The following is a 26,244-nucleotide window of genomic DNA, read 5'->3' as shown; positions in this document are numbered from 1 at the left end:
AAATGGAGAAAATAATGCTATAGGAATACTCCTATCTAATAAATAAGGTTTTTTTTGGTAACTGCAGCCCCTCCCCCCAAACTGCAGCTGAGTCTCACCTGTCTTAGCTTCGCTCACACTCGCTCGGCCGCTGAGCCGTCCATAACTAACCACCCCGCCTCCTGAAGGTTCTTTCCCTCAAACGTAAAATGAAGAACAGCTTTTCACAGCGTTCAGGTTAAAATTAAACAAGATTACGCAGACCTAAGTGCTCTGCACGCTGAAAAGTAGGTACAGAAGTTAATTGTAATGCTTCCTGAGGTGCACGGGCCTCGCTCCCGCCTTGGGCGCCTTCCTCCAACGATTTGCTCGCGCTCTCCGCCCTGACCCGGGCTTTTCTGCGTTATCTGCTTGTTAACTTAATAAATTTTCACCGCCATTGTTAATTTTCCCGGCAACAACAGGCGGAGGGGACAGTGCCATCCGCCCTGTCCCCCAGCGTGGGACTCTTGCTTTGGGTCCCAAAGTGCCTTGCGGATCCAGGACACCCACTTTGCCACCTCGCCCCTGAACCTGCTTCACAGCCCCCACCTTCGGCCAGCGGGCCCGCTGGCCCCGCCTCCGCCGGGCGCGCGCTCTGTGGGCGGGGTCGGCTCAAGGAGCCGCTCTGTGATTGGCCGCGTCTGAGCAACCGGGAGACGCCGTGGTCAACACGCCGCGCCATTTGGGCTGGGGTCACAGAGAAATCGAACGTCTGAAATTCTTGGCGCCAAGCGGCGACCCTTCGCATGCCGAAGTCGGTGCTTTATCTACCAGCGGGATGAGCGCCTCACCGGCTCTTTGGGGTTACAGGGCCCCCAGAGGATGAGAGGGCGGCTGCTAAACAGGAACCTCCTTGTCTTTGATCCGACAGACTGCCTAGTAAGTGGGATGCGATCCCTTCCACGACAGAACTTTCGAGGTTTCCAGGAAGCTGTGGAGGGAAAGCTTGGAATTACGCAGTTTCCTACGTGGACGCCCTCCACAAAAGTTACTAAGCCACTTTCCCAGGTTCGCTGAACTTCTCTGGTCCTGGGGTCAGGCTGAGACACAGGTACAGGACCTCTCCTGTTGCGAAACTCTTCCCACCCTACCCCACTCCCCGCGAAGCTCAGCCGCTCTGGTGGAGAACCAGCTTTCTTGGTTTCCCACTTACCATAGGCCAACAGCAATAAGAAGGTGAAGTGCACCTGGGTTTGGAGTTAATACAAGAACCAGGAGAAAGTTATTTTTAAGAAATAATGATAAAACGAATAGTCCAAAAACAGGGATCTGCGTGGATTACAGCTTTCTGCAACCTTCTGGTCTGGAATATTCTTTGGCTTTTTTCCATTCTTCTTCTTTTACGTGGTTTTCCACAATCACGTCACTAAGACAAGCCCCGTTTTCTTTTCTTTTTATATGGGCATGCAACTTCCTTAGTTTTGGTTTCCAGTTGGTAGAGTTCTCTTATCTTCTAGGGAGTTCTTGGTTTCCTTCTCAGAAATGGTCTTCATAGAGCAGCCTCGTTATTCTTAGATTTTCTTTTCTTGACCCCATTTTCTTAACTGTGGGCCAGTCCATTTCAGTCTCCTTTGCCCACATTATTTGAGCATATGATCACAGGCTAGCCTTGCTCCTCAGGGCAGGAGAATGGAGGGAGGAGTCCATTAAGGGTTTCTGCGGGGAGAGTTGCTCTAGAATACCCATGGGGCTTCCTCCCAGCTTCCTTTCTCCCTGGAACAACTGTAATTCAAAACTCACATAAATCACGAGATATACCCACCTAATCTAGACTTCATTTCAGCAAGGACTAACAAGGATATAGGCAGTTTTGGATGTTGATAAAACAGAAGTATAGCCAATGTTTAAGCTGAATTAATGGACTTGAATATGTGCGTTGTGCCTCAATCTCTGACCATATAGGAGCTACTCTGTTAAACCATGAGAACTTCCTCTAGGTGCTCCCCTCAGGACGACCTTGGGGCATCTCTTGGCTGCCCCCTATGAGCAGACTTTAGCAGCACAGGATGACTGTGCTTGACCCCTCTAGTTCCTTTAATTGGGGCCATTGACTTGTGCCCACTTAACCTTTCTATTTTTTCCGCAAGCTCTCCCTGCCTGCTCCTCCCTTCAGCTCAGCCTTTCACTCCCCCACTTCCTCCCTGTTTATACTTCTTCATTCTCTTTTGGAAATCCTTTCGTATTTCCCCAAACTAAGCTCTTCGCATAGCTTTTAAAACTTAGGGCAGGGTTCAACTGGATTTGTTGTTTCTTGCTTCTGAATTCCTCTGTTCCCCAATTTGTAATAACCCCAGATGAAGAAATCCCGAAAAACCACAGTAATAATAATAACAACATAGTAATATGTGGAAAAGAGTATGTCTCTATTAAAGAGACAGCTATTTCCTGGTAATAGACTTGGTTGAACTAAAAAATCATTGCCTTGTTTGAAAAATCAGTATTCTCAGTAATTCCGAGTGATCAGTTTAATTCAGCTCAACACCCTTACAAAGTGCCTGCTGTTTTTAAGGCACTGTGCTATGCTGAGGATATTCATACAGTTTGTCCCTATAGTCACTGAACCTTCTTTTAGTCTAGAGAGGATGAATCTGAAGTGCCTGGAGTCATATTGGTGAAATGTCAAAGCAAAAGTGTGAGCTTTGCTGGGAAGATGTTGCAGAAGGTTGGTGAGGGGGTCTGGAAAGGCTTAATGGAGGAGGTAGAGCTTGCAGTTCTTTGAAGGTTAAGATTTCCCATAGGAGAACCACCTGAGACCAGCTTGGAGCTTGGAAAGGGGGTGGGCAGTGTGTGGAGGGGTGGCTTTCTCAGGTCATTTGGGTTCATTGGTCTGGCAGGATCTCTTATCCAGTCTGAGTAGAAGGATTCCTTCTGTTGGGAGATGCCCTTTCTTTCCTTCCCTGTCTCCTTGGATTATTTCCATTGTCCAGTTGCTTTCATTTCCGATAATATGGGTCTTCTCAGGCTAACAAATCCTAAGAGTCAAGACCTGAATCAGAATGACTTATACATGTTCTCAAATTCAGTAGAGCCAGCCAGATCTTTTCAAAAATATTTATTTAAAAAAATTTTTTTAAAGCCATGTGAGTGCAGGAGGCACTGGGGCATGCCCCTTAGCTGGAGGATTCAGTTGCCTTCTGTTTGGAATCAAGAACATGTCCCTTTGGCCTTAAAATGTACGACTCTCCTGAAACCTTTTAGTTTCCAAAATCCAGTTTAGTTGCCTTATAAAGACATTTTACATAGCTGTGCTGCCATTTTAACCTATGACATGTAGCTTCCTCTAGTAAGAAGAACATAAGAGATGGGTGAGTATGTGTCAGGGAGAAGAAAGATGAACTGGAAATGATGACATAATCAAAAATCTTTATTCTGAGCTTCCTTTTCTTGTTTCTATGGGAACCGTTAGCCAAATTTAAAAGTCCTTCAGCTGGTAGTCTTTGTTGACCAGATCTCAAAAAAAGTTGAAGTCTGTTCTTGTTTTCATGTTCTGTGAGTCTAACGTAGGAGGAGAAGCCCAAACTTAATAGCTCGTATGACTGGGAACTTAGGGGTAAAAAGGTACTTGAGGTAAAAGTGGTACAATTACTAAAGGTTAATGACTTTTAAATCATTTATTGGGACATAGCTCTTTCAAGTCTATCAAGTGCTTATCCATGCATAACTCATTCAGTGCTTATAAAAATACTTCTAATATCATTTCATGAAAACTCCCTAGCTTATGTCCAGCTGATTTCTCTATTTGATTTTCATATCGTAACATAGACTTGCAGGGAATGTGGTTGGAGTTTTAGAAATGGGAAAAGGGAGTATTTCTGTTGTTGAAAAGTTTTACAGTCCAGGAAACAAACACATGTGTTTCACACTCTGGGTACAGAGGTAAGCAGACCTTTCCTTCTCTCCCTGTCTGAAGTTGTGGTGAGTGGTTTTAAGATTGCATCAGAGTCTGGGCCACTCCTTCCCTCTTGTGTACATGAGCTATATTTAGGCAGGTCTAGATAAGTTTAATATGTAGCATATTGCCTTGAGTCCAGTTGGTCCCAGAACAGCTGGTTACATGACTCAGAATGTTTAAGTCCAACTTTAAAATAAAACATTTGGAAAGTGAATCCAGGTATTCTAGCTGGGGTGAGCCACAGTCCGGTTCCCTCCCTGTTGCTAGCTCCCCGTTAGACATTCCATCTGTAGAACCAGTGTATTTCCTGTCAGGGTTTTACCCTCTGTATCCTCTTTGGACGTAAAAGGTCAGGTGCAATTATAATTGGAGTACTGATTTATAATGAAGGTTCAGGAGAGAATGTTTATTTTCTAAAATGGAAGAGCTTTGCATTTTTCTGATTATAAAAGTCAATCCTCTTTCAGAAATGTTTAAATAATGTAAACATTTAAACAATATAGAAAAAGCAAAAACCACATATATTCCCACCACACAGATAAAACTACTGTAAACTGTTGGCAGTTACCTTTCTAGATGTTTTCCTCTGTGTATATATGGGGATGTATGGATAGATATTGAACTTTGCAGATATATTTTAGCAGTATATGTGGGTATCTTCTTTGTCAGCAAATAAGCATCTATATTAAACATTTTTAACTGGTAGATTGAATTCCACTTAATGATTGTGCTGTAATTAATATTAAACCTATCCTTTGTTGATGTCAGATTGTTTCCAAGTCTTCAGCAAGTCTGATTTTGACAATTGCTCTTATGGGAGGTCTCTGTGACTTAGATCCTAATTCAGAGATGGAGCTCTCAGCCTCATCTTCCACCATCTCTGAGCAGCAGCTGCAGGGGCAAGAGAGACAAAGCAACACCAAAACAGACTTGGCCGGGCAGAGTCTCATCTCATCTGAGGAATGGCTTCAACTGCATGGGCTTAAGAGCAACAAATTGACCTTGAAACAGATTCTGTCACAGATTGGATTCCCACATTGTGAAGGTAAAGTACTCATAAAGCAACGCTGGTTGGGGATCCCAACCAGCTTGCAATCCTTTAGCCTTTGAGGGGGCTGCATCAGTTCTGAAGTTCCCCCCCAAACCACAGGCCTCTGATCTTGTTTTGATCTCACATCCTTATCCATAAAAAACGTGCATGGACCCCCAATATGTGTTTGTTACATAGGTATATGATTGTCAGTCCACTTACTAAACATTGCTTATTTTCATTGCCTAAATATTGCTAATTTCATTCTTAGTCCTTTTTAAAGATGAAATAAAAAAGAAATAGAAGTTGTATGTATTTCAGCAGATATCTTCTTTATCTCTTGGGATGTGTGAACCCCTTTAGCAGGTTGTTGATTAAGACAATAGCTATGTGTGGTTTCAGGGAGAGTGTGCTATTTTACTGTTGTGGGCTGTCTTATGTGACAGGCTAGTTTTTCTGAACACGTTGCTTCGATATTCAGTCCTGAACTCCCAGTAGCGCCGCCGTCCAACAGGGAGTATGGAAATGGGTGAGGGTATGTTTTGTTTTTGTTTATATTTATTTTCTGATGACATACTGAGTTGAGTTGCTCCTGAAATATAGGGCCTGGGGACCAGGGATACAGAATGTCTTAGGAAGTGTGAGCCTTCCCAGAGTGCCCTGTCCAGCATGGCAGTAATACCCCACTTGAGGAGCACTCCTTCAATAAGGGCAGTTGCCATTACTTGGATTTTACTAATTCTGGATTAGCCAATTAATTAATGAATTAAGCACGTATTTATTGAGTGGCCAGTAATACTGTGTTTCTGAGATTTTCACCAGTTCCCTTGGCAGCTTTGTTCCAGACTGGTGATAAGGAAGGCCTAGGGGAAGGGGGCCCATTTTAATGCAAGGCCTTGCTTTTCAGAGCTCAGGCTGTGTGTTCCCATTTATCCTTCCACAAGGGGTGATACAGCCCTCTTCTAAATGCAGGGTCTGTGGGATTCCTCTGTAAGGAAACAAAGCAGTTTTTTTTTTTAAAGATTTTATTTATCTATTTGACTGACAGAAATCACAAGTAGACAGAGAGGCAGGCAGAGAGAGAGGGAAGCTGACTCCCTGCTGAGCAGAGAGCCCAATGCGGTGCTTGATCCCAGGACCCTGAGATCATGACCTGAGCTGAAGGCAGAGGCTTAACTCATTTAGCCCAGGTGCCCTGGAAATAAAGCAGTTTAATCTTGTATTTCAATTAACTATAATTCAGTCATTAATATTAGCAAAAATAGCAGTTCTTTATATTTTGTCAAGGATTTTTCAATCTAAGGTCATGGAAGATACTGCTCTATGATTTTATTTTCTTTTAATGCCCTTGCTAGGCTTTGGCATCAGGATTATCAGGATTATGCTGGCCTCATAAAATGATTTGAAAGTATCCCCTCCTCCTGTATGTTCTTCTTCTTTTTTAATGTAGTGTTCAGTGGTTCCTTATTTATGTATAACACCCAATACTCATTACAACACGTGCCCTCCTTAATACCCATCACCAGCTTACCCCATCTCCCTACCCTTCTCCCCTCTAAAACCCTCAGTTTCCCAGAGTCCACAGTCTCTCATGGTTTGTCTCCCCCTCTGATTTCCCCTCCTTCAGTTTTTCCTTCCTTCCCCGATTGTCCTCTGTGCTATTCCTTATGTTCCACATATGAGTGAAACCATATGATAATTGTCTTTCTCTGCTTGACTTATTTCACTTAGCATAATCCCCTCCAGTTCCATCCATGTCAATGCAAATGGTAGATATTCATGCTTTCTGATGCCTGAGTAGTATTCCATTGTTTATATGGACCACATCATCTGTCGAAGGGCATCTTGGCTCCTTCCACAGTTTGGCTATTGTGGGCATTGCTGCTATGAACATTGGGGTGCATGTGCCCCTTCTTTTCACTACATCTGTATCTTTGGGCTAAATACCCAATAGTGCAATTGCTGGGTCATAAGGTAGCTCTATTTTTAACTCCTGGATGTTCTGATGGTGCTTTTATACGGGTGGTACTATTTCTTCTTTAAATGTTTGATGGAGGGGCGCCTGGGTGGCTCAGTGGGTTAAAGCCTCTGCCTTCGGCTCAGGTCATGATCTCAGGGTCCTGGGATCGAGCCCCGGCATCGGGCTCTCTGCTCAGCGGGGAGCCTGCTTCCTCCTCTCTCTCTGCGTGCCTCTCTGCCTAGTTGTGATCTCTGTCTGTCAAATAAATAAATAAAATCTTAAAAAATAAATAAATAAATAAAATGTTTGATGGAATACACCAGTGAAACTTATCTGAGCCTGGAGTTTTGTTTGTAGGAAAAGTTTGATGAGAAATTCTGTTCTGTAATCAGCATAGAGATCTTCTGTTTCATCATGCCAATTTTGAAAAGTTGTGTTTTTCAAGGAATTTGTCATTTTATCAGTGTTTTCTAACATATTGACAAAACATGTTTCGTAATATTCCCTTAACATTTTTTTAATGCCTGTAGAATCTAAAGGTGTTCCTTCTTTCATTTCAGATATAATTTGTGTTTTTTTCTTCACGTCTTTCTTGATAAGTCTTGTTCAGGGTATATCATAACTCTTCAAAGAATCAGATTTTGGGTTTGTTGGTTTTTTTGTTTTTCCCTGTTCTTTGTTTTCTATTTCATTGCTAACTGCTTTGAACTTTATTATTTATTTTCTTCAACTTACTTTGAGTTTAATTTGCATTTCTTTTTCTAGCTTAAGGTGGAAACTTAGATAATTGATTTTTAAGCCTTTCTTCTCTTCTCATGTAGACATTTAAAATTCCTCTAAGCATTAGTTTAGCTGAATCCAAATCTTGATAGGTAATACTTTCATTGTTATTGAATTCAGAATATTTTTTTTCTCTTGTGACTTTTTCCCTCGATTCATTTTTGAAATGTTTAATTTGTAAATATTTTAGGATTTTAAAAGAATCCTTGTTATCTAATTTACTACCGTTTATGTCAGAAAACATAGCCTATAACACTTTCATCTTTTGAAATGTGCTGAGATTTGTGTTATGTCCCAGCATGTATCTTGGTGCACATTTCATGCACACTTGAAAAGAATGTGTAATCTGCAGTTGTTAGATAGTATTTATAAATGTTCATTAGTCAAGATGGTTGGTTTTATTCTATTATAGATGTGCAGTGTCTTTAGAGATTTTTTTGCCTAGTGGCTTTGTCCATTTCTCCCTTTAGTTCTATCAGTTTTATTCATGTAGTTTGAAACTTTAAATACATACACATTTGGGATTGTCATATCTTTCTGATGAATTGACAAATTTTAATAATTTTTCAGTGTCCATCTCTATCTCATATAGTAGTTATTTGACATTTACTTTGATATTGATAAAACTCCTTCAGCTTTCTTTTGCTGTATTTGCATGTAGCATATATGTTTTCAGTCTTTTACTTTCAAACTATCTGTAGTATCTCTTTGAGAAGTTCCTCTTTAATCCATTCTCATAGTCTGTCTTTTTTTTTTTTTAAAGATTTTATTTTATTTATTTGATAGAGAGAGATGACAAGTAGGTGAAGAGGCAGGGAGAGAGAGTGAGAGGGAAGCAGGCTCCCTGCTGAGCAGAGAGCCCGACGGTGGGGGGACTAGATCCCAGGACCCTGGAATCATGACCTGAGCCGAAGGCAGCGGCTTAACCCACTGAGCTACCCAGGCACCCCCTGGTTGATACTTTTTGTCCTGAAATCATGATAGCTTTACAGGAAGTTACAAAGATAATATAGACAGATCCCAAGTACCCTTCAGTGAGTTTCTCCTGATGGTTACATCTTATAAAGTTATAGTATAATATCAAATTCAGGAATTTGACATTGATTCACTGTATGTAAATAATTCTGCGTAATTTTCCACTTATGTAGATTTGTGTAATCATCACCACAGTCAAGATGTACTATTTATCATCACAAAGATCTCCCTTGTGCTACCCCATTATAGTTGTACAGACACCCTACCCACCAATATCCTTAACTCCTAGCAATCACAAGTCTGTTCTCTATCTCTGATTTTCTTATGTAGAGAATGTTTATATAAATGGAATCATGTAGTATGTGACCTTTTGAGATTGGCATTTTTTCATTTGGCATTATTTCTTTGAGGTTCATCCAAGTTGTTGCATCTAGCAATGGTTTCTTTCTTTATATTGCTGTAGTATTCCAGAATATGGATGTACCACTGTTTGTTTAGCCAGTTACCACTAAAGGGTAGTTTCCAGTTTGGGGCCATTACAAATAAATCTGCTATGAGCAGTTTACAGGTTTTTGTGTGACCATAAGTTTTCATTTCTCTGGGATAAATGCCCAGGAATATAATTGCTACATGGTAAGTGTGTGTTTATTTTTTGTTTTGTTAAGTTTTATTTTGTCTTGTTAAGAAACTGCTAAACTTTTCCAGGGTAGCTCTATTATTCATTTCAGTAATAATAAGAGAGAAACAGTTTCTCCACTTCATCACCAGCATTTAATATTGTCACCATTTATAAATTTTAGCTGTTTTAATAGTTGTGTAGCGATACTTTGTTGTGGTTTTGTCTGTTTCCCTATTATTTAGTTTTGTTGAACATCTTTTCATGTGCTTATTTGCTCTATATTATCTTTAGCAAAATGAATATTTCTTCATGTCTTCTGATCATTTTCTAATTAAATTTTTTCAGTGTTGAGTTTTGAGAGCTCATTATATATTCTAGATATGAGTCCTTTGTCACACATGTGGCTTGCAGATATATTTTCCTAGTCTGTAGCTTATCTTTTCATTCTCTGAAGAGAGTTTCTCAGAGCAAAAGTTTTAAATTTTGGTGACTTTATTGATTTATTGATCTTTTTCTTAATATAGAGCTTACTAATTCTCAAAGACTTTCTTCTATATTTTTACTGAAAGTTTTATAGTTTTACATCTTGTATTTAGCCCATGATCAGTTTGAGTTACTTTCGTTATAAGTTTCATTTTTGGACTGTGGATATCCAGTTGCTCCAGCACCTTTATTTAAAATCAAAATCAAAAGGTTTTTGCACAGTGAAGGAAACCATCAACAAAAAGACATTCACTTAATGGGAGAAGGTATTTGCAAATAATATACCTGATAAGGGCCTAATATCTGAAGTATATAAAGAGCTTATGCAACTCAACACAAAAAAACCCCAAACAACCTAGTTTTTTTTTTTTTTTTTTCCTGCTGCATGAGATTATTTTATTAAAAAACTCAAAGGAGCAGAGCGTGGAGCAGTGTTTGTGTATCTCAGGCCTGGATCTGTGTGCATATGTCCTCCCCCCATGATCCCTCACACCTGGGTTAGCTGAGAATCTGGCTGTGGTTCCATCAGAAGGGCCCAGGCCACGAGCTGGGGAGGGAGCCTGGCGGCTTGGACCTGGGCACAGAGGGAGGTACAGGGTGGCCCGTACCCATATTGGAAGACAGAACCATCACGATGCCGCTTTGGAGGGTCCCAAACAGGGCTAGACTCCAGGGCTCCCGGGGTGCTTTTTGTCCATGGAGAGTACTGCCAGTTCTTGGGGGGCAACCCTTGCTCCTTGAATTCCAGGCTAGGTTTCTGGGCCCTAGTCACAATGGCCTGATGTGGACTGGGGTACATAGCCAAGGGGTGACAGAGTTGGGTTCAGCTCAGGAGTGGGGAACTGGGAACATGGCTAGGGTGTGGGGAGCCAGGGGGCAAGGGGCCAGGGGCTGAACAGATGGCTGGTACAGCTTGGGCGCTGCCCTTTTGCACTGGGTCTGAAGCAGCCAAGGGCAGGGAAGGCAGAAGTCTGATGCTGGCGCCGCTTTCCTCCGAGGACACGTGACTGGATAAAGCTGGAGTTCCTGAGGAAGTAGGCGAGGAAGGAGAAATGAGGGTCAGCGATAGGTTCTGCAAACCTGGGTCTGGTGGAGACAGCTCAGGGCCTGGGCGCAGAGAGCTCAGAACTCGCTGGTCATTGTCAGAGATGTGCGGCCATGAGCTGAGGACAGTGTACACAGCTTCTCCCGTGGCCCTATGGCAGGAGGAAGTTCGGTGGGTGAGGGGGGGTGCAAGGACCTGCCAGCATCAGACAGCTCTCAGCCAGATGCATTAGCGCCCCCCAAGCTCCTGGTCCTCTTGCACTTCATCCAGAAGTTGGGACAGTGAAAGTCCTGCACTGGGGGAGATGGACTCTGAAAGGTGCTCCTCTAGACAGTCAAAGAGCTTTTTCTGCACATCAGGGTCCTGGTTGCAACCAATCACCAGTTCCCGGCGCTGCTCTGCAGGCAGCAGGCTGAAGCGATCCACCTGGAGGTAGAACTCTGCGGGCTCGCCACCTTCGGCAACTTGGACGCGGACCCCACAGTCCTGCAGCAGCAGCAGCCGGCCTTCTGTCCCTCGGAAGCCGAACTCTTTCTCCTCCCAGTCCGAGGCGTTCAGGGCCTCCTACGTCACTAGGCACCAGACACTGTGGGTCCCGTCAGACACAAGGGGCCCCGCTGCGGCATCCGAGGGTTCAGAGGCGTGGGACGGCCCGGAGCCTCGGCCTCCTGTAACACCTAGAGCAGCTGCCCCGCCTGTGAACTTGAGAGTGCATCTGACCCCAGGACCAGGTCTCGAATCCAAGGCGGCGGGACCAAACTCCCCAAGCCTGCCATTTCCACAGCAGCCCCTACTTGGTTTTACCCTGGCGTTTGGGCCTTTTGTTGAGATTACCATGCCACTGGGAAGGATGGAGAGGGAGGGATCTGGGGCTTGAGGCTGCGGTCAAGAGTGGTCAAGCGAGTTGGCTCAAAAACACTTCAACACCTTGTGAACCCGCGAAGCTCAGCAAATATTTATCGCTTTTTCCTCTTCTAAAACGTGCCGTCATCTAACGTTATAAGGCCAATGGAAATAATAATACACAGACAACAGTCAATAAATATCACTTCCCTCACCCTCCCCTTGGATTGGCCAAATCCCTCCCCTAGACATTTTTCCAAAGAAGACATCCAGATGGCTAACAGACCCATGAAAAGTTGCTTAACATCACTTACCATCAGGGAAATGCAAATAAAAAAACTAAATGAGATATCACCTCATACCTGTCATGATGGCTAAAAATAAAAAATACAAGAAATAACAAGTATTGGTGAAGATGTACAGAAAAAGGAATCCTTGGTGGGAATGTAAACTTGGTGGGAATGCAGCCACTGTGGAAAATAGTGTAGAGGTTCCTCAAAAAATTAAAATAGAAATACCATATGATCCACTAATTCCACTATGGGGTATTTTCTCAAAGAAAAGGAGAACACCAACTTGAAAAGATATTCATGCCTATGTTTATTACAGCATTATTTATAATAGCCAAGATATAGAAGCAACCTAAGTGTCGGTAGTTAGACTAATGGATTAGGAAGATGTGGTATATACATACAATGGATTATTATGGCTCCATAAAAAGGATGAGATCTTACCATTTGCAACAATAAGGATAGACCTAGAAGGTGTTATGATAAGTAAGATAAATCAGGCTGAGAAGGATAAATACTATGTGATTTTATTCATGTGGAATCTAAAAAACAAAACAAATGAGAAAGCAAACAAAAAGCAGAGTCAGACCTATGCAGGGGACCTATGTTGGTTGCCAGAGTTGGGGTGGAGTGGAGGACATAGGATTCCAGTTATGGAATGAATAAGTCAGAGGAATAAAAAGCATAGCAAAGGGAATATAGCCAATGATATTGAAGTAGCGTTGTATAGTGACATGTTGTTTAGTGACATAGCTACACTTACAGGGAGCAACTTTGAGAAGTTGAGTCACTATGTTGTGTACCTGAAACAAATGTAACATTGTATGTCAGCTGTATGAAAATTAAAAAATGAAATAATAAAAGACTGTCCTTGTTTTGAATTGCTTTTGCATCTTTGTTAAAAATTAGGTGGTTGTACTTGTATGGGGCTATTTCTGGGTTCTCTATTTTGTTTTATTTCTGTGTGTGTCTGTTTCTACTAATACCATATAGTCTAGATTACTGTAACTGTGTAATGTCTTGAAATAGGCAGACTGATTACTCTACTTTAATCTTTTTCAAAATTGTTTTAGGTATGGGGCACCTGAGTGGCTCAGTGGGTTAGGCTTCTACCTTCGGCTCAGGTCATGATCTCAGGGTCCTAGGATCAAGTCCCGCATTGGGGTCTCTGCTCCACAGGAAGCCTGCTTCCTCCTCCTCTCTCTCTCTGCCTGCCTCTCTGCCTACTTGTGATCTCTCTCTGTCAAATAAATAAATAAAAAAATATATATTTTTAAAAAATTGTTTTAGATATAGTTTCTTTCTCTTTTCATATAAATTTTAGAATAACCATGTCTGTGTCTACAAAAATATTGCTGGGATTTTGATTGAAATTGCATTAAACCTGTATATCAATTTAAGTAGAATTGACGTATTTACTATGTTGAGCCTTCTATCCATAAATATTGAATACTTTCCATCTATTTACATCTCTGATTTATCTGCTGTTGTAATTTTCAACATACAAGTCTTGCACATGTTTTGTATTTTGTTTTTCTAAGCAATTGCTTAATGCTTTTATGTTTTTAATTTCGGTTTCCACATGTTCATTGCTAGTATATAGAAATATGGCTAATTTTTTTAGGTTGAGCTTCTATCCTCTGACCTTATTGAGCTCATTTACTAGTTCTAAGAATTTTTTGTTGTTCTTGATTTCTTGGGATTTCTAGTAGACCATCATGTCTTCTCCAGATAGGGAAAGTTTTCATTCTTCCTTTGTGATCTGTATGCCTTGTATTTCCTTGTCTTACCACGTGCTGGCAAGAACTTTCAGTACTATATTGAACAGCTGTAGTGAGAGTGGACATCTTTACCCCATATCAGATCTTTGGGGAAACTTTCAATCTCTTACCACTAAGTATAATATTAGCTGTAAGTTTTTTATAGAATTAAAAAAAATCAAGTTGAGGAAGGTCTCTCATATTCCTAATGTGCTGAGAATTTTTACCATGAATTGGTATTGAATTTTTCTGTGTCAGTTGAAAGGATCATGTGATTTTTTTTCTTCCCTAGCCTTTTAATTTGGTTGATTATATCGATTGGTTTTTGGATATTGAGCCAATATAGCTAATCATTTTTGCATATGTAATCATGAAGGTATTGGTTTTTTCTTTTTTTTAATACTGCCTTAGTCTGGTTTTGGTATCAGGGTAATATTGGCTTCATAGAATGAGTTGAGAAATGTTCCCTTGTCTTCTGTTTTCTGGAAAATGCTATGTAGAATTTTAATTATTTCTTATATGTTTAGTAGAGTTCTCCAGAGAACTTCTCTATGCCTGGGGATTTCTGTTTGAGAAGTTTTTAATTATAAATTCATTTCCTTATTAGGTATGCTCTATTTCATATTAAGAATGTTATGGTAGTTTGTGTTTTTTTGTGGAATTCATTCGTTTCATCTAAGTTGTCTACTATATGTGTGTGGAGTTCATTATAGTATTCCATTATTCTTTTGATGTATGAGAGGTCTTTTTTTTTTTTTTTTCTGTTTTATTCCTGATACCAGTAACTCATGTCTTCTCTCCTTTTCTTTTGTCAATTTTATTAATCTTATTAACATACCAGCTTTTTATTTAATTGGTTTTCTTTATTGCTTTTCTGTGTTCAATTTTCCTGATTTCTGCTTTGGTGTTTATCATATATTTCCTTCTGCTTTGGATTTGTTTTGCTATTTTTTTACTTTTTTCATATGGGAACTTAGATTATTGATTTGAGACTTTTCATTTCTTCTTATATAAGCATTTAGTGCTATAAATTTCCCTCTTGGCAGTGCTTAAACTGTGTTCTTCACATTTTTTATAGGCTGTATTATCTTTTTCATTCACTTTAAAGTATTTTTTAAAATTTCTGTGGTACTTCGTCTTTGACCCATGGATTTTTCAGAAGCATGTTATTTAGTCTCCAAGAATTTAGACATTTTCTTGTTATCTTTTTGTTACTGATTTGTAGTTTGTTTTCGTTGTAGAGAGAACATACTCTGGTTTTAGTTCTTTTAAATTTTTTTTTTAATAGCCATGGATAGGATTGGTCTTGGTATATATTCTGTGCTTGTAAAAGAATGTGTATTCTTCTGTTGTTGTGTATATTTTTCTATAAATGTCAATTAAATCTTGTTTGTTGATGGTGTTGTTGAGTATTCTTGATGATTTTTTGTTTAGCTATTCTGTCAGCTGTTGAGAGAGCAGTATTGAAATCTCCAATTATAATTGTGAGCTTGTCTTTTTTCCTTTCAGTCCCATCAGTTTTTGCTTAAGATATTTGCAATCTTTTGTTTGGTGATACACTTTTAGGATTGCTATGTCTTCCTGGTGGGTTGACACTTGAATTTATATAATGTTCTGCTCTGTCCCTAGTAATATTCTTTGCTCTTTAGTTTACTTTTCTGATATTAATATAGTCAATCTGCTTTCATTTTATTTCACACTTAAATGACATCTTTTTTCATTCTTATGCTTTTAGCTTATATATGTCTTCATGTTCGAGGCAAGTTTCTTGAAGTACCCTATTGTTGGGTCAATACTTATTTATTTATTTATTTTTAAAATATTTTATTTATTTATTTGAGAGAGAGATAGAGAGCATGAGAGGGAGGAGGGTGAGAGGGAGAAGTAGACTCCCTGCTGGGCAGGGAGCCTGATGTGGGATTCGATCCTGGAACTCTAGGATCATGATCTGAGCCAAAGGCAGTCACTCAACCACCTGAGCCACCCAGGTGCCATGGGTCATTATTTTAAATCCTCTTTGCAAATCACTAGTTTTTTCTCTCTTTCTAAATTTATTTATTGAGTTTTAATTTTAATTCCAGTACAGTGTTGTATTAGTTTTAGGTGTACAATATAGTGATTTGACAATTCCTTACATCACCTGGTGTTCATCGTGACAAATTCACTCCTTAATCCCCATCACCTGTTTCACCCATTCCCCTACCCACCTACCCTCTGATAATCACCAGTTTGTTCTCTATGGTTAAGAGTCTTCCCTGCCCCCCGATTTTTTTTTTGCTCGTTTGTTTTTTAAATTCTTCATATGAGTGAAATCATATGGCATTCAGCCATAAAAAAGGATGAAATCTTGCCATTTGCAATGATGGAACTAGAGAGTATAATGTTAAGTGAAGTAAGTCAGAGAAAGCCAATCACTATCTTTTTATTCTTGTACTCAGGCCATTTACATTTAATGTAATTATTAATTTGTTAAGGCTTAGACTGTGTATTGCCTTTTTGACCTTTGCCTTAATCATCATGGACAAAAGAACCGGAAGACCAAGAAACAAACCTTGTTTTTCCTCCCCATGCATTCATGCATTAAAGGATTATGTATTTCATAAATAGTTAGTTTATATCATAACACCTAGAAACATTTCATTATTTAGGACAGAATACCAAGTATCATGGATTTTTGCTGTCACTGGAGATATAATTCAAATGGTATCAGAGAAGAAAATTATGAAATAAAAATAAGTAATGTTGATGACGTATCATTTTGACTACTTTTCTTTATAAAAATGCAGATTATGTGACTTCTCTGGGGAGACCTGTGGCTTCCCGATATGCTGATGGCCTGTTTCCACAGTTCTACAGACCCGAAGATGGCAGGGTATACAACGTAAGTCACAGTTCTTTTGATGGATAGGCCCTATGACATGCTTCTAGGTCTGGGAATGGTCTATGTGGAGAGGCACACACTGCTTCCTATCGATGCAGTGGAGCAAGGCTTTAGCAGGGCTGGAGGCTTTCTTTTTTTTTTTTCATTTTTTAAAATTTATTTTCAGTGTAACAGTATTCATTGTTTTTGCACCACACCCAGTGCTCCATGCAATCTGTGCCCTCTCCAATACCCACCACCTGGTTCCCCCAACCTCCCACCCCCTGCACCTTCAAAACCCTCAGATTGTTTTTCAGAGTCCATAATCTCTCATGGTTCACCTCCCCTTCCAATTTCCCTCAACTTCCTTCTCCTTTCCATCTCCCCTTGTCCTCCATGCTATTTGTTATGCTCCACAAATCAGTGAAACCATATGATAGTTGACTCTCTCTGCTTGACTTATTTCACTCAGCATAATCTCTTCCAGTCCCGTCCATGTTGCTACAAAAGTTGGGTATTCATCCTTTCTGATGGAGGCATAATACTCCATAGTGTATATGGAACACATCTTCCTTATCCATTCGTCCGTTGAAGAGCATCTTGGTTCTTTCCACAGTTTGGTGACCATGGCCATTGCTGCTATAAACATTGGGGTACAGATGGCCCTTCTTTTCACTACATCTGTATCTTTGGGGTAAATACCCAGTAGTGCAATTGCAGGATCATAGGGAAGCTCTATTTTTAATTTCTTGAGGAATCTCCACACTGTTCTCCAAAGTGGCTGCACCAACTTGCATTCCCACCAACAGTGCAAGAGGGTTCCCCTTTCTCCACATCCCCTCCAACACATGTTGTTTCCTGTCTTGGCTGGAGGGCTGGCTGGAGGCTTTCTTGTGACAGCGTGAGAGTGCTGAAAGTTACAGCTTAGGACCTGGGAAGGGAAGCACTTGACCTGTTAGATGAGTGCATGAAGCTGTTGACCAGAAAGTAAAAACCTTTGCATATCAGTACTTTGTTTTGCCTTGAAAATAAGGAAGAAAGAGTAGTATGACTGAGGTTAGCAGACAGGCTAGGGCAGCTGCTGACCTGACAAATGCACTGGGAATAGAAGGCCACTTTTGCAGGTAGTCGTGGACAGAGCAAAAGGCACCTATTCCTGGAGTCCTGCATTCCAGCAATGCAGCATGTGACTTATGTACCCCCGTAACGTGTCCGGCCTTGTGCACACCCTGGCCCACCACAGGGAGCTCACAGAGACGCTTGTCCCATCACGTCACTTTATGGATATTTCTTCATGTCAGTGCACGTCTGTGTACCTCCTGGACTGTTACTTCTTCTTCTTCTTCTTTTTTTTTTTTAAGATTTATTTATTTATTTGACAGAGAGAGAAATCACAAGTAGGCAGAAGTAGGCAGAGAGGCAGGCAGAGAGGGAGAAGCAGGCTCCCTGCTGGGCAGAGAGCCCGATGTGGGGCTCGATCCCAGGACTCTGGGATCATGACCTGAGCCGAAGGCAGAGGCTTAACCCACTGAGACACCCAGGCGCCCCCTTTTTTTTTTTTAAGATTTTATTTATTTATTTGACAGAGAGAGAGAAAGACACAGCGAGAGAGGGAACACAAGCAGGGAGAGTGTGAGAGGGAGAAGCAGGCTTCCCACTGAGCTGGGAGCCTGATGCAGGGCTCAATTCCAAGACCCTGGGATCATGACCTGAGCCAAAGGCAGACATTTAATGACTGAGCCACCCAGGTGCCTCTGTTATTTCTTAATGTTTAAAAAGTTCAGGGGTACCTGGTTGGGTCAGTTGGTAGAACATGTGACTCGTCATCTCAGGATTCTAAGTTCAAGCCCTATGTTGGGTATAGAAATGACTTAAAAATTCAAATCTTAAAAAAAAAAAGTTTGAATTACTTTTTGAACTTAGCCTGGTTCTAAGCAATAATATCCATAGAATCTTGAGTTTGGTGTGCTGTATATATTTTTTACCTGAACTACATGGAAATCAGTACAGAACTATTGAAAACATCCATCTTTGCCGTCTGACCACCTCCACAGCCCCTGTGACTTGGTCCCACACTTGTTTCTGTACTGTTGTAGAAAGTTTAATAAGTGCTGTGGATACTGGCAAGAGATTTAGAAATTTTGCCTTTAGCAGCCATGACAAGCAACAGGAGGTGGTGCCGGAGCTTGAGGAATAAGCTGAAGGGAGGCAGGGGATAGAGAAGGAAAGCAGTTTAAGGCAGAGGGAACGGCCCAAACCAAGGCATGAAAATGTGGAGTTACGTGGTGTGTTCAGAAAACACATTTTCCTTAACAGTTTAGGTATTTAGGGGGGTATTCTGAGGGTTGTTAAAGTAAGAAATAAGTACCAGATCTTCCAAACTTCGATTCTTCACAGAAGAGGGCACATTTTTTTTCTTATTCCTTTTCTATATCTCCTGCCTCCCTACTCCCTGCACAGTTGTGCTAGATCTGTGTGACTGATGGTTTATTTGTGTATATGAGAAACTGCCTGCAAGCCTCTATCACCTTTCAGTGACAGCCTCTAGAGGTACTGGTGGCAGCTGTGAGTGCTGAAGTGATCCAGGTCCGGGGGAGCTTGGCCTGAGAGACAAGAGGATACAGGGCACAGGTTGGGAGCAGGAGGGTGAGTCACGGGGGTGGCATCCCTTAGAGGAAGCCAGGAAGATGTGCTGGCATGTCTAGAAGCATTTTCAGAAATATTTTTGGCATGCTGTCCTTAGGAAAACTTTAGTGAGACTTTATTTTTTCCCCCATCTGCCTTGGCTGATCTCTCTTTTCTTCTGCCTAATTCCTTGGAAGTTCTTTTCTTCTACCTAATTCCTTAAAATGTCCCCTGGACATTTGCTGGTGAAGATAATTCCATAATTATAAAGATAAAATATTATTTAGAAAGACCTTTTTTTTTCTTTAAGATTACTATATTTTGAATAGATCACATCATCATCATTTCTTCTGTGGGGAATCATCCAAAGGGTTTCTTAGTTGAAAGATTGGAACAATTCCTCATGGATTATGTGGGGTTTAGAGGATCATCTACAACATTGTTATTAATGCTCAGTTCTTGATGGCAGAGGCCATGAGTCAGTGGGCCCTGTTGTTCCTGGCTGCATGATAGTTCAGATGACGTATGTTGGTGTGTTTTGGTTCCTGTTTCTTTTTTTTTTTTTCTTTTTTTCTACTTTGATTTTCATTAAGTTGACAGCTAAATCAGAACTGATCTATCAGTTTGTGGAACATTTAACACAAGCTGTGGAGAGTTACAAGCAGCGGATGGACTGGCTCACCAGCAGAAGCCGGCAGATTTTTGGCGTCATCTTGGAACAGTGCATCACCATAGTGTTGGATCTGGGCGGCATGCTGGAGGAGGAGCTTAATCTGTGCCAAGATGCTTTAACAATGGTCCTCCAGGAGCAGGTGGCTCACATAGCCAAGTTTAATATCATACGGTGAGTTCCCACTGGAAGGGGATATGTCCGTGAAACTTCGTAAGGAGTTTTCATGTATTTGAAGCTAAGTAACACATCCTTGGGGAGGGAGGAGGTATTATCTTGTCATTTCCGAGAATGTATAATTCCAGCAGAAGATCCACAGTGAAAACTTGTATCTGCTTTGCTTAGTTTTCAAATTGGAAGAGATTTAGAAACATACTTTTCTTCAGTGCATGGCAAGATCAAAATATGAGAATAGGAATTACACTGGATGTATACTTAAGACCACAGAAATCTCTTTGGTCTTTTTAGATTTTAGCCTGAATAATGAATTCAGCCTTATCACAGATATCTCTGTTTTTCTTGTGATTCCCTGTAAGTTGACCCCCTTAATAGAACAGCAGGTGGCCAGCTTTATAGAATTTCCCCTATTTCAGAGTCTTCACAGTCAGTTACTATGGATTCTTGGATTCAAGAGAATTTAGGCTCTAAGGCCAACTTTTCACATGGAACAGTGGCCGAACCTCCCTGACAGGAAAAATCTGGATGAAGGGGACATCTGCCTACTTGAGTTTTTCTTTTGAAGAAAATATTTTCAGCTAAACAGATGACATCTTTGGGGATGTTGCCTAATTGTGTCTGGCCCAGATTTCTATTTCTGTTGCAGATCTATTACTGAAGGAATCAAGTCTTAAGTCTGCAATGCTTTAGCTTTCTTGGAAATCTATGCTGTAGCATTTAGGCCACTCCGCCAGATTTCTACCCAGAGGGGCCACATAGAGGTGACACAGGTGTGAGGCAGCCTCTGTCTCAGGGCGGTTTATGAGGGACAGCTCAGGCTGGTTCATTAGTCCATGATCCATATAATTCTTATAATTATGTATGCATATGTTGCTTATATAATTTGTTCAACTATAAACACAGAGATAAATAGATTCAAATGACTCTTCTTTCTTGGGGGATTCCATCACTGATTTCTAAGTCCCAACTACATGGTTTGATCAAACATTCGCAGGATTTAAAAACTAAAGTTTGGGGACGCCTGGGTGGCTCAGTTGGGTAAGCATCTGCCTTCAGCTCGGGTCATGATCCCGGTATCCTGGGATTGAGTCCCACATCAGGCCCCTTGCTTGGCAGGGAGCCTGCTTCTCCCTCTGCCTCTGCCTGCCACTCTGTCTGCCTGTGCTCACTCTCGCTCCTCTCTCTCTGACAAATAAATAAATAAAATCTTAAAAAAAAAAAATAAACAACTTTAAAAACTAAAGTTTGGCCGAACTCAATACTGTTTTTTTTTTTTTTTTTAAAGATTTTATTTATTTATTTGACAGAGATCACAAGTAGGCAGAGAGGCAGGCAGAGAGAGGAAGGGAAGCAGGTTCCCTGCTGAGCAGAGAGCCCGATGCGGGGCTCGATCCCAGGACCCTGGGATCATGACCTGAGCCGAAGGCAGAGGCTTTAACCCACTGAGCCACCCAGGCGCCCCTCAATACTGTTTTTGATCTGGAAGGGGTAACTGATGGGAATTCGGAACGATGAAAACAGTGTCTTAAAAGATTAGAAATAAAATTTTAGAGTAATAAAATTGCTGCTGATTTACAAATCTTAATGCTGTGAATCCTTATAAATTTACTCTTAATGGAAGATAGTTGTATATAAACCTGCCTGTTTATGAAAATCATTCCCTCAGTAATTTTATTGGTGGCTGTTAATGTTTACACTTTTGAGATTGTTTAATTCTCCTGTACTCATTGTCTTTCCCAGTCAGTACAGCTCATGGAAGGTAAGGATGCTTTGGAGACCACTCTTAAATAGCTTGCCAGATGTATTGGTAACTTTCAGAGGGCCAGGAACTGTGTTTTCTTACATTGAGCTCTGGTGATGGTAAGTGGCTTGCTGCTCGCACCTCTGAGACTGAGGGCTGACAGCTAGGTTGCCCACTACCCCTGTGACACCCCGTGTGATTCCTTTCAGGGTTTCCCAGCGGCCTGTGAAATGGCAGGAAAATGCTGTTCCTGTGACAGAGCAGTCCATAGCTGCTGCCATCAGTTGGGTTGAGAAAGTGCCTTTTGAGCTGGCCGTGAGCCAGGCTAGCTGCCTTGACACTCTGCTGGAAGCTGGGAATGACCAAACTGTAAGTGTGCACCCTGTGATCCTGGTCACATCGGTGGCTTCCACTTTCTCTCTCCACACCCAGTACCCCCATACTGCCTTTCAGCTGACCTGGGTGCCTTTCAGCAGCATCCCACGGAGACCACATCACTGGCATTGAAGAGCCCCGAAAGTCTCAGTCCTCCTCACCTCTGAATTTGGAACCAATTGAGAAATAGGTGATCTCCCCAGGTGGAGATCAAAATGGCAGCTTTGGTGATGGCAGAGTTGGAGCAACCAAAATGAGACCCCCTAACCCTGCCCCCTGAGCCTGGTGGGGCTCCCTCTGGGTGATTAGGGCACGGAGTCCACCCCCATTTAGGCAGTGCCTGCAGAGCCACTGAGCTCACAGCCACTGAGCAGTGAGACAGGACAGGGATTTCAACACAGTTGTGTGTCTCTTATATTTTCATTCTGCCCTTGTTCTCCTTACAGTTAGCTAAATCAATCCATCTCTTATGGGGGAGAGAGGTTGGGAGACTCTTTGTGGAATCCTGAGGTCGAGGAAATAGGGATTCCCCACATCTACATTCTGAATCTCTCCCAGTTCCTCCTCTTCACAAATGGATCCGTTATGTGCTTTCCAAGGTGAAGTATATCCATATAGAGGCATCATCTGTTTTTGAATATTAATGCATTCACATGTGCCTTTTTGATAGGCCCTTTTGGACATAAAGCTTTACCTGGAAGAAGTGCTGAAATGGTGGTGGTTTATGTCCTTTTAGCTACAAGGGTGTGTGTTTTTGTGAGTGATTCTAAGGATATGACTTGAAGGGAGTGGCAGGCTTATGGGGAAGGGCTCTGGGTAGGTGGGGTCCTTTGGCCAGCCTTGGCTTCCCAGGTAGAGATAGATCTGCTTTCCTTTGGGATACAGATACTTAACTACTACTTACGCATTGATATGAATGAATACTTAATTGCTTCTTCTGCTCTGGACTCCTGTGATTCTGTAGTTTTCGAGCTTTACTCTGCTACATTAAGTCCTTTCTTGGGCAAGCAGGCCATGTGCTGGCACCTTGAAAGGGTAGCTCTTACAGGTCACCAGCCTGTTTATTGATACTGAGGAGGATGGTTTAAAATTGGAAATGCATTGTTTATCCTTTCGAAGCCAGAGGAACAAATGGTTCCCATTAAAGAACAAAATAGAAGCTACTTTGTTCTTTGGCCTTTCAAGTTTGTTTTAACATCTGTAAAATTTCAATTGTCCGGACATTATAATAAGCGTTCAAGAAATGGAACATTACACAGGCTCTTGGGTGAGTGCATGTACGTACATGTACACATACACTCACACGCACACACACACGGGTATTCTGTTTCTTTGTTCACCTAACTACCTCGGTCATAGCTGACTCTGGTGACCTTTCATGACTTGAAGATTTCCCAGTGACCTTTGATTTTTCTATTTACTTTCCTTTGGTTTGTGCTTCTCCTTTCTTGGATTCATCCCCAGCCCAGCAAGTCCTATAGAAGAGGAAGAACCCAGAAAGAGAGTAATAGGCACTGATTATCAAATGCCACTTAAAAAATCATGAGAAGAGACTCTGGAGTATGGTAAATATAAAACATACTCAGACCACTGAATCCTTCCTCCTAGAGCTTATATCTGGATGTGGTCTATGGGAACCTTCTAGTAACTACAACTGCCTCCTATATAAAAGTGCTATGCCCCATGTTTTGTGAAGTGCAGGGGGTGGGCAGAGGAATGGGTTCCCCTAATGGGCTGCCCCTCTGCTCTGTGCCTCATACCCACCCCACTGAGTTTCAGATTGATTCATGTAGCTGGTTTTTTCTATAACCAGAAAAGATACAAGGCTTAAGAAACTTTTGAATGGTAAATCTAGATACCCAGACTTTTGCCACTTATGATAACCTGCTTTGGATTAGCATCTCCCATAAGTGAGTCCTGAGAAGAATGAGTGGCTGTTTTGTGTTCAAAGATTAACATGGAAGTTGGGCTTTTGTATCTGATTCACATGAAGAGTGAGGGCTGACTGATGGCATTTGGTGAGGGTAAAGGAAGATCCTCAGAGGCTACTGGCCTCTTTCAGAACTGGGCTTTGTTCCCATAGTTGGGCCAGAAGACCAAACATGCAGGGATGACTGAGGGTGAACCTTCGAATCTAGAGGAGCCAGGCAAGGTGGGGTTTACCTGAATCTCAGCTCTGATGGCAGCACGTGGAGAACACTATTGATGGATGAGGTATTCTGTTGGCTCCTGTGCAAAAGGGTCTAGCTCATGGGAAGGGCAGCAGTGGGGTACTGAGGCAATTTCTGACGTTTTAAAGGGGCTGGCCTTGTCCTCAGAGCCCAGGGTATGCTGTCTAGCCCAGGCTTTCTGCTCTGCACTATTCTCTGTCCCAGTGTGCATTTTTGGGATGTTGGTAGCTTCCCTGGCCTTAATGAGGAGGGATGTTGTGCCAGGAGGCCCTGGAAAGGCCTGCTGATCCAGGATGGGAGGGATTGTTTGGAAAGAGAAGCCTGGTTATCCAAAGCCCTGATTCCTAGCTGCCTACGAAGGCTAACTGAGGGGGCTTGCCTTCTGCTTTCGGCAGAAGGCTGTCTGCCCAAAGGGTACCTGTGTAGTTCTTTCTGGTGTCTCAGCCTCTCTTCTATCTGGCTGATAGGGATACATTTGTTTACTTTAAAAAAGTATCTTCTTCACTGGGGGAGTAAATGGGTGAATTAGAGCCAGACCCCTATGATTCCATAAGGAACCTTCACCACTGGACAGTAAACTGAAGGGCTGACCATACCAGTCACAGGCATGGCTGTGGTTTAGCCAGGCATCAGATCTTTTCACCTTTGTGTCCCTAGAAATGGCGGTGCCTGGCAAGGGCTCAGTAAATGTTTGTTGAAGATTGAAGGAGTGGGAAAGAAGTACTGTTGATATTCTTGAAATTGGGACTAGATGTGGGTCCAAGAAATTCCCATTCCCCTTGCTATGGTACAGATTTGGGTTTTTTGAATGGAAAGGCGGTAGTCTGCATGGAACCAGGCAGGTGAATTTGCTAAGCCTTGTATGACTCCCATGGGGATAGTGGTTGGAGACCGGGACCCTGAAACCTGGTAGGCCAGAAAGTTGTTGGTGGTCGAGGGTGTTAGGAGGAATTGGAGAACTGAGCTGGAATCAAAAGGGCAGTTACCACCATGGGGTGGGGGGATCAGAAATCAAAATGGGCTGAATAAGGAAATGGCTACCACAGGTACAGGAAAGATCTGGAAGTCAGATCCAAGGTCTGGAGTTGGTCAAAACTGTTGAAACAGTCAAAGTTGTATAAAGAACAAGACAGAATTTTGCTAGGCCTCTCACTGCCGTTCTGGGTGACTTTCATTTGACTTTGATTCTTGCAGAACTGAGGTTTTGACAGCCCGAGACTTCTGACAGGCCACAACAGAGGACAGTCAGGGTGGAAGCATCCATTCCCAGTCTGGTTCTTCTTTTCCCCCAAACCTGTGTCTGAGAAGATGTCATGGCCCCTTTGCCTGGGCTGAGTGCAGGCTGCCTGGGGCAGCTGCAGAGCAAATGGCCCAGACAGAATAAGGCATTTCAAGTGGAAACAAACGCTGTACTCCCTTTTACGTAAAGTGTCAAGAGTTTTTGACTCCCAGTACAGTAGCTGAATGAACCCCAAATATTTTCTAGATCTTGTGTTAACAAATTCAGTACAAATTAGCATTTAGGGAAGAATGCTGATCAGTGAGAAAGCTGCTCCTGGTCCGGCTGCTGCTGCTGATCGATCCTCAGACTGGCCCTTGCCCCGAGTTGCTCAGAGGTACTGGGTCAGGGGAGAGGATTCCTTTGAGGACAGTTCCCCTAAACCCATACCACTTCACCCAGGTTTTAGTCAGTGACGTTGATACCAGGGACTAGGAGCCTTGGATGGTGTGAGAGCCAAGAAAGTGAAAAGAGTGCCCGTCTCTGGCCACCTTCCTATCCCATGATCTTGCTCGTACAGTTTTGGGATTCACATCCATTTCTTTCCTTTCCTTTCTTTTTTTTTTTCTTTTTTAAGATTTTATTTATTTGAGAGAGAATGCATGAGAGAACACAAGCCAAGGGGAAAGCAGAGGGAGAAGTAGACTC

At 41.9% G+C, this 26,244-nt stretch overlaps 1 protein-coding gene and 1 pseudogene across 1 annotated transcript in view; one reads left to right on the top strand and one right to left on the bottom strand.

The window, feature by feature from the left end:
- Positions 1 to 691: 691 nt before the first annotated feature.
- The window catches only part of VWA3B (von Willebrand factor A domain containing 3B), a 235,846-nt gene continuing 210,293 nt past the window's right edge, over positions 692 to 26,244 (top strand). The window contains 5 exon segments of the mRNA XM_047746614.1: positions 692 to 900; positions 4,682 to 4,958; positions 16,485 to 16,579; positions 19,777 to 20,027; positions 21,981 to 22,140. Coding sequence (XP_047602570.1) covers positions 844 to 900; positions 4,682 to 4,958; positions 16,485 to 16,579; positions 19,777 to 20,027; positions 21,981 to 22,140 — 840 coding nt within the window. The 5' untranslated portion in view covers positions 692 to 843.
- Positions 10,247 to 11,875, bottom strand: LOC125109571 (adrenocortical dysplasia protein homolog; annotated as a pseudogene).

Source organism: Lutra lutra, chromosome 9, assembly GCF_902655055.1.
Source record: "Lutra lutra chromosome 9, mLutLut1.2, whole genome shotgun sequence".
Taxonomy (NCBI): Eukaryota; Metazoa; Chordata; class Mammalia; order Carnivora; family Mustelidae; genus Lutra; species Lutra lutra.
The sequence above is the reverse complement of the archived record's forward strand: the minus strand, read 5'-3'. Positions and strand labels throughout refer to the sequence as shown.